At 31.3% G+C, this 15,975-nt stretch overlaps 1 protein-coding gene across 1 annotated transcript; it reads left to right on the forward strand.

Annotated features, from left to right (window-relative positions):
* Positions 1-11,137: 11,137 nt before the first annotated feature.
* On the forward strand, positions 11,138-14,868 carry LOC145054771 (transcription factor PIF3-like). Its single transcript, XM_079003026.1, has 9 exons — positions 11,138-11,454; positions 11,913-12,090; positions 12,169-12,994; positions 13,075-13,179; positions 13,364-13,429; positions 13,710-13,775; positions 13,886-14,320; positions 14,418-14,502; positions 14,585-14,868. The coding sequence occupies exons 2-9, from the start codon at positions 12,011-12,013 to the stop codon at positions 14,593-14,595; spliced, it is 1,674 nt and encodes a 557-aa protein (XP_078859152.1). The 5' UTR covers positions 11,138-11,454; positions 11,913-12,010; the 3' UTR covers positions 14,596-14,868.
* Positions 14,869-15,975: the final 1,107 nt, after the last annotated feature.

Below are 15,975 nucleotides of genomic sequence, written 5' to 3' on the forward strand. Positions count from 1 at the left end.
TTGCATAGTCTTCAGAAGTAAGATCATAGTCTTCTAAGTTGAGATCTTCATCTTCTACCACACTTTTGCTTTTAGACAGGAGTGCCAAGGACCCCAAACTTGAGACCACATTTTTCTCTTGCAAGACAATCTTTTCTTGGGATTTCAAAATTCCCACTAGCTTTGCTAGCGAATAAGACTTGAACCGCTCATGAGCTTTGACTGTAGACACAACCGCTCTCCACTCAGGTCTTAGGCCATTCAAAAAGGTGACTTTCTGTTCAATCAGCTTCCTTTCTATATCATGTTTGATCATCTTGCTAAGAAGATGATTGAAGCGATCGAATGTCTGAGTAACAGTTTCATCAGAATTCTGCTTAAATTCACCAAATTCAGACAACAGCAACGTCTGAATGGAATGCTCCAGATCTTCATCTGTGGAATAAAGCTCTCGCAACCTATCCCAAATTTCTTTGGCGGTGCTGCATGAACTCACCAGCCTGAATGTATCTGATTGAAGAGCGAATCGAATCAGTCTCAATGCTTTAATGTTGCACTGAAACTTTTCCTTTTCGTCTTGAGCAACATCCTTTACGTGCTTTAACAGATCATTATACTCTTTCTGAGTTTTAATGGTTTTTGATGTTCCTGAGTGAGCAAATGGTCCAAATACGATTGCTTCCCAAATAAGGTATCCATTGTCTTCAGATCCGATGACATAATCTTCAAAATGATGCGCCCAGACTTCGTAATCCTGGGTGTAAAGAATAGGAATCTTCGTCGTTGATCCAATGTTGTTTGAGATGTTGATGGGATTAGATTGTGACTCGTCCATGCTTGATCGTTTAACCTTGTTGAAAGATCAGACTTGTAATATGTAATATTAGGGCAAAACAAATAAATGCTGAGTTACGTCAATTATGGAATGACGGCTCAATAAATATTAGTTAATGCGGAATAACCCTAATCTCAAATTCTTTCACAGAAAATATGTGTATGAATTACACATCCTCCCGCTCTGATACCAATTTTTAAGTTATAAAAATAACTCTTTGATCGATTAGATCTTTGTAACAGGTAAGTAATGAACGTAAAGATAGTAAAAACGAAACACAAGTATGAATCACAAAGTGTCGAATGATTAGATTACTCGATCCTCAGCAGAGCTCGACTAAGAACTTCCACTGTAGAGGATTCTAGGGTTACAAAATAAGAACGATGAATAAGCTGAACAATACTTCTCTAATCGTTTCTGATCCTTTCCTTCTAGGATGCATGCAAGCATCTATTTATACTAAACCCTACAAAACTCACAGATGGACAGGCTCATACCGGAGATAAACATGGACTAGCTAACGAGCCCAATAGACGCAACACTATACTGATCCTAACAGTATGGATGACAACCACAAACTATTCTATACGGTTTGGTAGAACACTAGCAGGCTCACAATATGTAGGTGTTGTGAACGATATGTTCACCCAGTGTACTCTAAAAACCCATTGACATGTATTGTGGGTGGACTCCCGCAAATAATATTGTCGATAAATGAGATAAACCCTGGCAGCTATGGACTTAGCGCCCGTTGGATGAACCCTGACAACTATGGATTTAGTGCCTGTTATATATACAATGACAACGATGGACTTCGTGCCTATTCCTTAGGACAATCCTTAGGAATGAATGAATAAAGAGTAGCTGATTATTAGGATAGATCCTTAAGAGTAAAGAAGATAACGAGGATGGGTAATTGGGTTGATTGTTTTATGTTTAAACATAATAACTATATTATTGTCCGTTGAAAACGCTATGTACTCACCATGTTTCCCAACCTGACACACTCAATTTAATTGTATCACAGGCGTCGATATAAAGCTACACTACACCAAGAGATTTAAGAGATGTAGATCACTAGTGTAAATGAATATAAGTTATGTTTATGCTTATGTTTCTATATTGACGATGACACCCCAAAGTTTTAAAATGAATAAAATACATTTCTTCGGAAATGCTTTGATAACATATTTATCGTTTTTTTCTCGGAACAAATTCTGCAACACTTTTCTTTAAAAGTTACTCTGATTTAAAAAATAAAGCGTAAACAAATCGGTCTTTTCTGGGCGTGAAAATGGGGATGTCACACAGTTATAGTTTTTGACTTATACAAGTGGGAGACTATTGGATTAAGGTGTCTAAGCTCATAACTAAATTGATATATTCTTGTAATTGGAAGCAAAGTCCTTTTTGTGTTGCCCTCATAACTAGAACTTGATTAAAATCACATTTATAGAGAGAGGATGATTTATTAGATTATTATATGATTAATAAACTAATTAGAAATTATGAGGAAATGATTGTTAATATATTATATAATTAATATATTGATTGGAAATAGATAGTTGATTTATTAATTTATTTTGTGTGATTAATAAATTAATATGAGAACGGTTGTTAAAATAATTGATTTGTTAATTTATATGATTGATAAATTAATATGACATCAATTAGAATTGATTAATTATTAATCATAGTTAATTTGGAATTAATTTGGGATTAACTAGAATTAATTAAAGGTGAAATGAGTGAATTGTAATTGTTCAATAGTTGAACCAAAGAGACAATTCTAGAACCATCTAAGGGTGGACGGTTTAGGAAGCTCTTTTAGGGTTTCTAGAAGCCTCCTGAATGTTGATAAGGAAAGGAATTGAATAGGAACTAATCCATTATTTATTTAATTAAAATCTAGTGTTGCCTACAAGTTACCAAAATTATAAATAGGACCCCATGAGCATTAAATTTTGTGGACACTCTTTCTAATGAGCATATGAATGAAATTTATACCTCTCATCCTCTCTCCTAAATTGTCCTCTAGTTCTAGGGTTTGGGTGTGGGCAATTAGAGACATCATTCTTTTGGTGCTAGCTTTCCAAGCTCTTCAAAGGAAAGATTGAAGTGATTTGTTTCCAACAACAAATCAAAGGTATGTAAGCCCTTAACCTTGATTTCTTAATTTTGAAATTGCTAGGGTTTATATTAGTTTTGCTATTCAAAATATGTTGCCTTCAAAGTGAAAGACATAGATCCTTTTAGGTTGCATGTGCCCGTTCTTAAACGTTAAGTGATTTTCCACATTGAGAATTATGTTGTAACCTAATAAACCATCACAATCTGCTCGAAATCCAGTGTCTAAGAGAGATCCAAGCTCAAAAAATGTTTTGACGAAGCTTTGTTGTTGAAATGTGCATGTATGAACATTTGAATGTGCATACATGCACATTTATATTTTAGTGATTTTTTACGTTTTCAAGTTGTAGTTTTTTTTAAACGCTGACATTAGAATCCCACTATTGTGTTGGTTTCAATTTTTTTTTTGAAGAAAATACAAAATTTGCATATATGCACAATCCAAAGAAGATCATGTCGCAACGACATATTTCATCGTTAAAACATTTTTTCACACATCAAACAATTATAATCTATATTTTATTTTCATGTACTCCATATAACAAAAACCAAAATGATAAGAGAATGAAATCTTTTTTTACACATCAAACAACTACAATATACTTCTTTATTTTCAAGTATTGTATACAATAAACAAACAAAAAGAAAGAGAAAAAAATTATGAGTAACAAAAAATAGAAGATCATGTTCTTATATATGCAAAACATTATATTTAATCATTCAATTAAGTTGAGCAAGTTAAAAGAGTTATGAAGTTACAACGTATAGTTAAAGACATAAGTAGAAGTCCTTGAAAAGTTCTGATATATATAGCCTCTTTTATAAGAGGAGTTATATATATATATATATATATATATATATATATATATATATATATATATATATATGGTCCAGTTCCTGTTATGACTCATTTTAAAGTGAGGACTCGTGATGACACCTTAAAAAATTGAAAAAAAAAATACAAATCATAAAATCGAGCATAGATCTATGTCCCGGAGAAAAAAAAATTGCATCATTAAAATTGATCCATGATTCAATTTTAATTTTTATATTGCATCATTATGATCCATGATTCAATTTTAATAATCCAATTTTTTTCTCTCGGACATAGATCTATGCTTGATTTTATTATTTGTATTTTTTTAAGATTTTTTTTTCAATTTTTTTAAGGTGTCCTTACGAGTCCTCACTATCTCTCACTATCTCTCTCTCTTTCTCTCTCTCTCTCTCTCTCTCTCTCTCTCTATATATATATATATATATATATATATATATATATATATATATATATATATATATATATATATATATATATATATATATATAGAAAGAGAGAGGGGGGGGAGGAAATTACAGTTTTGGACTTATAGTTGGTGCTTTTCTACATTATTTGTCCTTGTTCTGAAAAGTTAATACATGTGGTATGATTTCTTCAAAATGCATCATGGATAGTCATTTTCTTTAACACCATTAATATTTTCTGTTAAACCCAACATAAAGAGATTATTTTACCCTTGGACCAAAACTGTAATTTTCTCTAAAATTTTCAAAATAAAGGATATCTGCTCTCCCATAATATGGAGCATCCCCAAAACCCTTTCATACACGTACCTTATTCCCGACCATCACCCCATTCACCTTTTACTTCGATGTCGCCTCTTCTAACATTGACATATAGAACCAACCTCTTTCGTTTAAAACTTCGATATCAATGACTGGAACCCATCCCTCTCTGTTTTTCTTTCAAATCTGAGTCGATGATTGGAACCACCCCTCTCCCTCTCACCTGCAACTCGGTTGCCGGCCATTAATACCTATATATATATATATATATATATATATATATATATATATATATGTGTGTGTGTGTGTGTGTGTGTGTGTGTGTGTGGCTTCGACTAGACGATAAGCGGCTAAAGAAACACTCGTGATAACTTTTGAAAGGGAGTTGATATTTTTTACAATAGAAATTGATTCATCTACATAAGATACAATATAATTAATGTTATCATACAAATCATTAAAGGATATATTTTTTATAAGTAGAAATATCACTTCCCATTTTGAAAACAAGAGAATCACTTCTATCAAATTTCTAAAAGGAAATGATTTGTATAGAATAATTTTTTTATATATAATAATATATGTTTTTAAATGTTATATTATACAAATTCTATACAATATAAATTGTTACGTAGGAATAAAAATTATTATAAATAAATTACTTTCTTTTTTTTTTTAAACTTGAATTAAACTAATTACAAGGACCAAAACTGTAATACATATATACTCTATATAATTTAGGATTATCATGGCAGGAGATAAGGAAGGGGCCACTTGCATAGCATCGCAGCCGTATCATGTTGAGAAATGGGTCCACGTGGCAAGAGGCCATAACTAATGATAGGGTGTTGTAGACCCCAAGGAGAAGCTACAGATCATATCGAATCGAAATTGAGATCTGGCCAAAGGGAGTGAGTGCAACATGACCAAGCAAAATGACATGTGTATTAATTTCCGTCCTCCAAATCAAAATGCTTCTTTCGTCCCAACAAAATGGAATTTAACTTATACTTTTTATTTTCCTGTTTTTAATAGCTATTTTTTCTTATTATTTTTATTTTTTTTCAAAGGTCATTTTATGATTTTTTTTTTATTTTATTAAACTCCATATCATATTTAAATATAATAATAAATACATATTAATTTTATTAATGAACTTTCCTTCTAATTAGTGAGCAACTATTTTCGTCCCTATTTGGCCGTTGACATCCCTAACACTAACTAATTAATGACCTTTTAAAATTCTTATTTTAGAGCATGACCGATTAATGACCATTTAGAATTCTTATTTTAGAAAGTGAAGTGTGATCACTTCCTAAGTTTCCTAAGACTATACCGTCTGGGTACAAGAAACGATGTTATGACTGACGTGGAGAGGCCTCAACGACATCATAACGAGAAGAACACCGCCCTTCTAGTTGTATCTCGTTGTGTTGTTTCTTGTTGTCTTGGTGATCAGATGCAACTAGAACATTGATTGGCTACACAAGTTATCTCTCTCTATCTCTCTCCTCTTAATGGTGTTATAACACCACATCAACGGGCTCATACCTAATGCTCTAAGTTTTGAAGAGCGATGAAAGTGATAAAAAAATGACGTGACACCAAGGTGAGAGATTAAAATGAGATATGAGGAGTGAGTATGTCCTTAGGTTTAAGGGATATAAAAATACAAATCGACTAACTATACCTCGAACATCACAGACATAATGAGACTCTTAAAAGACAAAAATCATATGTTTTACAAAAAAAAAAAAAAAAAAAAAAAAAAAAAAAAAAAAAAAAAAAGTTGCTAGCTATAATTTAGATGTTGAAGTTTTTATTTGCAAAACTAAAGTTGTAAGTTTTATTTTCCTAAGACTATGTTTTAAAATAAATGTAAAATTACAATAAAACATATGAATAATAGATACCTGATTTTTTTTAAGAACAATCTAATATTTATGTTATGAGCTTTTTCTTTAAACATTACTATAAAAGCTACTAATGTTTTAAAATAAGGTTATGTTTGGAGTGTCACAACTGATAAGCTAGATAATTTTTAAGTTTTTTTCAGAGTTGTCATGTTTGACAAACAAAAAAAATAGTTTATATGCTAACTTTTTAAAAACCTACTTAGACTAGTTTGAAGGCGTTTTTATTTATTTATTTATTTTAATTTCAAATACACCTTCAATTAATCATACAAAATATATTCCTCTAAATACCCTTTTAGGCTTTTATATCATTTTAAATATTGTGGCTAAACACAACCTAAATTTTTAAGATCATATTTGAGACGGAGCTATTTTTTCTAATTTACTTTCTTTTAAAATCTAAAATATTAATCTTTCAAAAAATCTTAAAAACTAAAAGCACCTCGTTGTCAAACGCACTCATAGTACAAAACATATAGGTTGCAATCCCAGTTTACAAAAGTACCCACAAAATGGCCATTTCTAAACAACCACTAATAAATTCAACAAGGTTCTCGACTCCTGTATTCAATGAATCAATGGTAAACCCCCCATCATGTGGTCCTTTCTTAGCATGCCACTTAAAACATTTTATGAGCTTTGGATATATATGGCATCTCATATCAATTATTTTTGACAAAACTATAAATTTGGTCCCTGTGGTTTGCAAAAATCTTTGGATAGGGTCCAAAAAGTTTCCGACTTGCATAGAATGTCCAAAATCAAAGTTTTTATGGGTTTTTAGTCCTAAACTTAGGAAATTTCTGTACTTTTGGTCCATAGAGCACTTGAATTGACTGTTTTGCCCTTTAAATTTCTTTTTTGTATTTTTTATATTTTTCTTTTATAAATATTAATGCAAAAAAAAGGAATTAAGTTGGCTCACCCATCTCTCTCTCTCTCTCTCTCTCTCTCTCTCTCTCTCTCTCTCTCTACCCACCCCACCGGAGCCCTCCCCCTTCTCTCTCTTCCTCCTCATCCTTCTTCTCCTCATCTTCCTCCTCCCCCTCCTCTCTATCTATTTCTCTTTAAACATAAACACACCTGCAACTCCAAATACACACACACACAAGGAACTCGAACACATACCAACATCAAACTTATCACAAAATCTATAATAAAAATGAAGTGTAAACATTGATTACTATAAAAAAATAGCTCCAGTCTTTCAAAATTAATATCGATGCTCCATCAAAACTTCATCTCAAATCAGAAACAAAATTATTCAACATACTAATTCAATCAAAAAATCGTTTAACATATTCAACCCACAATAATCCAACACAAATATCATCCTAACACGGAATCAACTAAAATCTGGAAAAATACCCAAGAACACTTCAATGGAGAAAATCTTAAAAATTGGAACAAACCATAAAAATCCTAGAATCCAAAACTACATCCCTAAAAACATGTCAGAGTTTCAAGATTTCTGAAAAGTATTGTCATAAGCATCATTCTGATTACTTACAAGAAGAAAATGATGAACCTGTAGGCGAAGAACTCTTGAACATATTTACTTTCAAACTTCAACCCTAAGATAATCAGATTAAAGCGAGTTACAAGTGTTCTGATGCTGGATTCGATCGTATTATCATCTAGGGTTTGGGAAATCAGTTTTGTTCTTTGTACTCTAGCCTAGGGATATGTAATTGATCTTGAAATTGGGAATGTAAGATGTGCAGGAGAAAGATGATTTGTTGATGATTTAATTGTGAACTAAGGATGAACAAGGAGCGAGTCGATGTACTTCTTTCATCATGTGCATGAGTGTGTGAGGGATAGAGGGTTCTACCGACGGTGGGTATAAAGAGGGGATGATAGTGGTGGTGGTGAAATTAGGATGTTGAACCAGACTCCGGCGAGGCCGTTGTTTCCTCCGGTGAGGTCTTTGTTTACTCCGGGGAATCAGTTGTCGAACAAGTAAAGAGTCTTGAGACTCCGGCAGCTCCAAAGCTCACCTGGGATTTTTCTGATGAGTTTGATGGAGATTAAAATCAAGTCTTGGAGGTTTTCAAGGTTGCCAATTGAAGACGGGATTGGGATAAGAAGTTCTTCGTGTGTGTGTGTGTGTGTGAGAGAGAGAGAGAGAGAGAGAAAGAGAAAGAGAAAGAGAGGTGGAGGTAAGTGGGTGGGTGTTAATTATTTTCTTTTCTTTTTATTTTTAAATTAAAATAGTATTTTAATAATTATAAAAATACAAAAAGGAAAATAAAAGGGCAAAACCGTCTTTTCATGTTTTTTTGGACCAAAAACCCAGAAAAACTTTGATTTTGGACCTTCTATGCAAGTCGAAAACTTTTTGGACCCTATCCAAAGATTTTTGCAAACCATAAGGACCAAATTTGCAGTTTTGTCATTATTTTTAGAAACTAGTTTTATAGTTAAAACATTAGTTTTTAGTTCATAGCTCGACTTGAAACTCTTAAAAACTTGACACAAACATACAAATCTTTCTTAATAAATGAAAGTTTTTTTTGACACATGTCAATCTCTCATGAGTTTTGACACTTGTCATTTTGTGGTATTTTTGAAATAAATATTATCCACTTGTCAATTTTTGGTTTGTTTCATTTTTTAAAATTAAAGTCATATACTCATATATGTAAAGTATTTAATATCATATATATGATCTTAAATTGCAATAAATACATTTCTTCATTTTTTATTTTAAAGTTGTACATTAAAAAATATTTTATGTTTACACTTTAATTTAATTTTTAATTTTTTTGAAATCAACCCGTGTAATACACGGGTCTCACACCTAGTAATACAATATATAGCTTGCAATTTTAGCCTACAAAAGTACATACAAAAATGGACATTTGAAAACAACCACCAATAAATTCAACATGGTCCTTTCTTAGATGGTAAACAGCACCATCATATGCCCCTTTCTTAGTATGCCATTTAAAACATTTTATGAGCTTTGGACATATATGGCAACGAATGTGAATTATTTTGTAGAAACTAGTAGTTAGACTTATAATTATTGATTATTATATTATTAGAGAAATGGGCGTCTCAAAAATATTGATACACTATATGTGTGTGAAGATGTGTAAGCCAAAAAAGTATACATGTAAAACAAAGAATTTTAAGTAACAAATAGATGCTTCAAAATGATGTAAAGGTGTACAATTTGGCAAGAGATGTGTTAAGACCTTAATTATTGATTTAATATGTAATGAAAGTATGTTGGAAGGATTTTGGGCAACTTAGAAGCGCGCTTATGTGGGGTTTGTTATCAATTTGGCAAAAGTTGAAGGTACCATACTTTAGTAGGTATTTTATCAAAAAATAAAATTTTAAATTTTAAATCCTAAAATAAAAGAGAATAGAATGTTACTAGAATTGCATGGATTAATGTAATAAGTATGTTTAGGCACTTGTTGAGCTTAAATAATAACATATCGACTATTTTCACAATGTTATCAAAATACAATGCCACGGTAAATGATGTGATGTGAAGACATGATGGAAAGAAAATCTAATTGTCAAACGGTAAATTGTACCATAGAGAACTTTAAATCTGACACGTCCTAAGACATATTATTAAGACATATTATGTGAAAGTAAATCATAGAGTATTATCACTATTTTAAGTATTCTAGGGATTTAATCATAGATCTTTTCTTCATGGTATTTAACACTTCAAAATAGGACCCTATTATAATTTATAGGGTAAGAAATTGTAATTGTGACTATGTAGAAATAATATAGTTCTCTTACTTAATTGGGAAGGTATCCTTATGGGATTATGTGTTTTTAAGAACCAAAAGTGGATTAACATATCTAGATTCTAGAAATAATATAGTTCTCTTAATTAGAAAGGTATCCTAATGGGATTTGATGTGTTTTTAAGGCCAATGAAATCTTCTTAAACGGATGGGTAAATTGTAGTTATCATATGAACAAATCAACAAATTTTATATCATATATTTATATGTAAAATTATCATATTAACATGAAAAAAAACACACTAGCGATGTCCATGTTTAAATTTGAACATTATTTTATTTTATTTTATTTTTTTATTACTTTTTTTGTTATCGTGCTCTAATTTCTTTGATAAGGGGGTTTATATATATAAAAAAAATATATATATTAAGTTCTTCAAATGACAATGCAAACGGTTACTAAGTCATAAATGACAATGCCCCTTTTGGCCATTGATGACTTATAGCATTGGACCAAAGTTTCCATATCCTTTGTCTACTTGGATGTATTAGTCGGCACAACGACTCTTTTAACAATTTGATGTTAGACAGTTCAAACTTCAACATGAGGAGCATTAATTACCAGTTTGACCCCATAATTTATTTTTAAGCTTTTTTTTTAAATGACAATTCAAAAAATAACTTATAAATAAGCTTTTTAAAAAGTTATATCAACAAGCTTATTGATTTTTTCTTAAATTTCTCCAAAGATATCCTTATTTAATTATAAAAAAACCTAATTTTTATATTGTTTATTATTTTATATTATATCAACTAGTTTGTATTATTTTTATCATAGCAGTAGATTTTCAACCCGTAATAATTTTAAAAAATAAATAAAACCTATCCAAATAATGCAAAATATTATTGAATCAAATAAATTAAAATGAAATTAGATAATGTGTTATGTCAAATAATTGTAAATTTTACAAGTGTACAATTTTGGAAGGGAGGCAGCAGTTGTGTTGCAATTTAAAGTGATTCTTCTCTTGGTTACCTCCATATCGTGCAAGCCTTTCGCCGTCTTCTACTATTAATCTATTACCCATTTCCCTTTTCTCCATATGCTTTTACCATTTTCGAGAAATTGACACCCAGTCCGAGCTGGAGATTAAACAACTGTTTCTTCAAGATCAATACTTCAACTAACGCCCATTTCTATTAGCAGCCTCCGTAAACTGGGAAACTTGAAGGCACGATCAAATCAGAAATGACTTACTGAATGAATTGATCCTAATTTGGAGTTTATTTACTTGAATTTTGTTTTACAGAGGTGGGTTTCTTTATTCTTTAATTATGGTTTTGTTTGTCGATTTGGATAATCAGTTGCGGGTAGTTAATTGCTTTAATTAATTTAATAGTTCATCGTTGAAATTAGAATCTGGATAATCGTTTGTGGGTTTGTTTACTTATGTTTGACTGATGATTAGAGTATGTGTGTGTTTGTACTTTTGCAATTAGAATAAGCTTAATCAGATTGAGTTTCAGGTTTGCTTTATCTTTTAGGGCACCATTAAAGAATAAGTTTGACTAATAGTATTAATTAAGAGTACATTAATTGCGGCTACAATACCATTTTGTCAGATTAAGACTTTACTATTGAAAAAGGAAAAGATATAGAATTGTCAATACAGACATGTCCATATTAGATAAAATAAATTATATATATATGTCAGTAAAAATATACATAAAAAATTAAAATTCCCCTATCTGATGTCATGATAATTGCAGGTGTTTGTTTCATCAAGTGGGTTGAAGCTCTTATTACAGGTTTTGAAGTCTGTGAATGAATTTTGAGAGAATCATTGTGGTGGTATTTCGATCCAAACATGCCACTTTCAGAGTTCTATAGATCTGATAATGAAACGAATGAATCTCCTCAACAAAAACCAACCGATATTTCATATATGTAAGTTTTTACCTTAATTCGAGTTTCCTTTTCATGATATTAACATTAATCGATCTTCATGGGTTATGATAATTGCAGTCCGAATGACGAATTTGTTGAATTAGTATGGGAAAAAGGTCAGATTATGATGCAGGGTCAAACTAGTAAAGCTAGAAAGACACCAGTTTCAAGTAATTTTCTTTTTCATACACCAAAAGTTCAAGAAAAAGAGGGTCTTTTAGATGTACCTATGTCAGAAATGGGATTACATCCAGACGATGATATGGTACCTTGGTTGAATTATCCCCTCGATGATTATTGTTCTGATCTGTTACCCGAGATATCTGGTGTCACAGGAAATGACCATAATACCCTCAATGTACTTGACAAAAGAAGTAGTTATAACCATAGTAATAAAGATTCCCATCTACATAACGTTTCAAGAAGCAGCCATATTCTGGATCCATCTATTAGATCAGTAGTTACAGATATAGGTAGCAGTAATTGTAGAAATAAACCCCAAAATCTTGAAAAAATGGTGCAAAAACAAGATTCACTACTTCCATATTCGTCATCTACCTTGTTGAATTTTTCTCATTTTTCAAGACCAGCTGCAATGGCTAAAGCTAACCTTCTGAATCACGGACCACAAAAGGAAAACGGGTTTCCGGGTCGACCCGGTTTGGATTCTGGCAAAGTGGGTTTGAAACCAATTGAAGAGCCACGTTGTGTTGAAAAGTCTTCTAATATGGTTGTTGATGCAAATGTGGGTAAAGCAGGGGTAGAAACGGAAAAGAGTAATGAGCCTGTTGGTGCTTCTTCTTCTGTTTGCTCCGGGAATAGTGCTGAGAGAGCTTCTAATGATTTGACAAAAAACTGTAAGAGAAAGTCTCATGATACCGAAGATTTTGAGTGCCAAAGTCAAGTATGTCAAATTAATTAATTTAAAAAAAAAAATGTTTTGTAATTGTTTGATTGTCTGATTGTATTAAGTGTTTTGATTAGGACGCTGAAGAAGAGTCTTTGGGCACTAAAACAGCTGCTACTTCTAGAGGAGGTTCGGGTTCCAAGAGAAGCCGAGCTGCTGAAGTTCATAATTTATCAGAAAGGGTGAGCAACATATCTTTCGATGTTGAGGGCATTTACGTCTTTTTGCAAAAAAAATGTGATTTTCCTCATTTTGTAGTCCTAGTACAATGCATACGTGACATGACATCAAGTATTAGTGATTTTTTTTTCTTTATAAATTTCATGTTAAAATGCACGTAATTTCTCATTTATGATATTGAAACAGAGGCGAAGGGATAGGATAAATGAAAAGATGCGTGCACTACAAGAACTCATACCAAATTGCAACAAGGTGCATCATTTAATTTTAATATACTCTTCTTATGAATCCCTTTTTGTTTATATGCGTTACAATTTGAATTTTTATGGAATCTTTATTGGTCAACCACTATATTTTTTACTTAATGCAAAAAAACGACTTAATAGAGAAATTCAAGAAATTAGGCTTTCCCCATTGAGCCTAATTACTTTTTACAAACTCACCCTCATTTACATTTTCCTTCCATTTGCACACACAAAGATTTACGTTGGTAGTATTTCCAAATTGACATGTCTGATTTTTGAATTAAAAGGTGGATAAAGCATCAATGCTTGATGAGGCAATTGAGTATTTAAAGACACTTCAAATTCAAGTACAGGTAAAATGTTTCTACCTTTCATTTATTTTTTTAATTTTCTTTTTGAATTATTTTAAATGTTACGTATTTATATTTATACTCTCGGGATTCATATTCCACAACCATCACAGATTATGTCGATGGGAACCGGATTATGCATGCCGCCAATGATGTTCCCAACCGGAATGCAACATATGCATCCTCATTTCTCCCCCATGGGAATCGGAATGGGAATGAGTTACGGGATGGGAATGGGAATGGGGATGGGAATGGGAATGGAGATGAACGGTGGACCTCAAGGACACCCACATATGTTTCCATTCCCGCCAACTACACAAGGGTCACGACACCCTATTCCTGGACTCGATGCCGGTCAAGGGATTCCGATTCCGAGATCTAGCTTTCCGGTTTATGGGCATCCGGGACAAGGGATGCCGATGGTATTCCCTCAATCACCAATGCCGGGGTTTCCTATGAATCCAGCTGTTCGACAGATGGGATCACAAATGGAATCTCCAGTTGTGGCTCCAACCTCAAAAGACCCTATGACACAACTATCTAATCAGGTAATGCACATTTGTTTTACTTAATCTTTGGGTTAAATATTTTACTAACAGACAAACATTTTCCATCGAATTAATCAAATTTTATATGTGATTCCAGTCGCATGTTGCAAACAAGAGTCTTAATCAGTCGACTTTGGTTGACCAAAAAGATGAAGTTCTTGATATCGGATGTAGTACAGCTGGTAAGTTAGTCTCGTTTGAAATTTTGTTATAAAATTAGTTTCAATTTTAGAAAATGATTTAATTGAGTTTGTTATAATGTAGGTGTTGATTGAAGGAACAATAACAATCCATATAGGATCTAAAGTTGTGTTGACTATTTTGGAAGAGACTTGAGTGTTGGGATGAGACGTGTCTTTTTGGGTCGATTTTGATTGGCGGGTCAACCCATGATAGTGATTATTTGGTTCAAGTACAGTTGAATTGTATCCATTATAAGATATCAAGTGTTAACGACAAACTTCAAATTTAATGAAACAATAATTGTAATTCTTGTGTTTGGCTTGGAAATTACGACGGAAGTGAGACAACTTCATTGTTATCGAAAAGGATGTGTGATGATGATGTCAATTCTATTATTTGTCCCAATTTACATTTCAAATCTTTTTACAGACATACAAACCAAATAGAAATATACAAGGTAATACCATTCCGATTCTGGTCAACCAACCTCGTGTTACATGATATTCTGCAAACCAAATGTTTCCTTAGTCTTAGAGTTGGATCTACAATGAAGTCATGTCAAAGAAAGCTAAGGGCATCTAGAAATAATGAGATGAAAAAGAAAAAAAAAAAAAAAAAACTTCAATTTTTTTAATCCGGACGAAACCGATAAGATAATGTTAGTGATCTCCTTCGTTTCATGGTCATTTGTTATTCATCGCTCATCATAATTTTAAAATAAAAGAGTAAAATGATTATTTAGTGACATTCATACTGTTCATTCAATTCAATAAGATCAAACAACCTTTTTTATGCATAATACAACACTTAATGGAAACAATAGACTTTATATATATATATATATATATATATATATATATATATATATATATATATATATATATATATATATATATACTAGTTTATAACCCGTGGGAACCACGGTTAGAAAAATTAATTAAACTTTGTAAGTAAAAACTCAAAACTATTAATTAACAATTTTAAATAACTTTTAAATTAAGAGATATTATGTTAGTTATACATAAAATTATAATCGTTGATTCAAATAAATACATAAAATATATTATTTTATAATTTGTATAAAATTTATTTTTTATAGTTTGTTTAATTTAATTTTATTTTTATTCTAATGTTATTAATTTAATATAATTAAAATGAGATTTAAATTTTAAAATTTGAAATTTGAAATTTGAAATGGAGAATCAATAGATTGACAAGTGTCATGATATTAATTACAATGTCTAATATGGTGACATTTGACAAAAGAACTACTCTTTTATTAGTATAGGGATATATATATATATATATATATATATATATATATATATATATATATATATATATATATATACTCCCTTTGTCCCAAAATTATAGTTCATCTTTCCTTGTTGGTTTGTCTCAAAATAATAGTCCACTTCTAAAAATAAATAACATTTTTACCAAAATATCCCTTCATTATTACTTAACCAACT

The sequence above is a fragment of the Lactuca serriola genome, chromosome 5 (genome assembly GCF_051521515.1).
Source record: "Lactuca serriola cultivar US96UC23 chromosome 5, Lser_US96UC23_V15, whole genome shotgun sequence".
NCBI lineage: Eukaryota > Viridiplantae > Streptophyta > Magnoliopsida > Asterales > Asteraceae > Lactuca > Lactuca serriola.

Excerpts from the sequence above, each read along its gene's own strand:
- LOC145054771 (XM_079003026.1), top strand. The coding sequence starts at position 12,011 with ATGCCACTTTCAGAGTTCTATAGATCTGATAATGAAACGAATGAATCT. Across the intron at positions 13,430-13,709 it reads TCATACCAAATTGCAACAAG|GTGGATAAAGCATCAATGCT; the intron begins GTGCATCATTTA and ends TTGAATTAAAAG. Across the intron at positions 14,321-14,417 it reads TGACACAACTATCTAATCAG|TCGCATGTTGCAAACAAGAG; the intron begins GTAATGCACATT and ends ATGTGATTCCAG.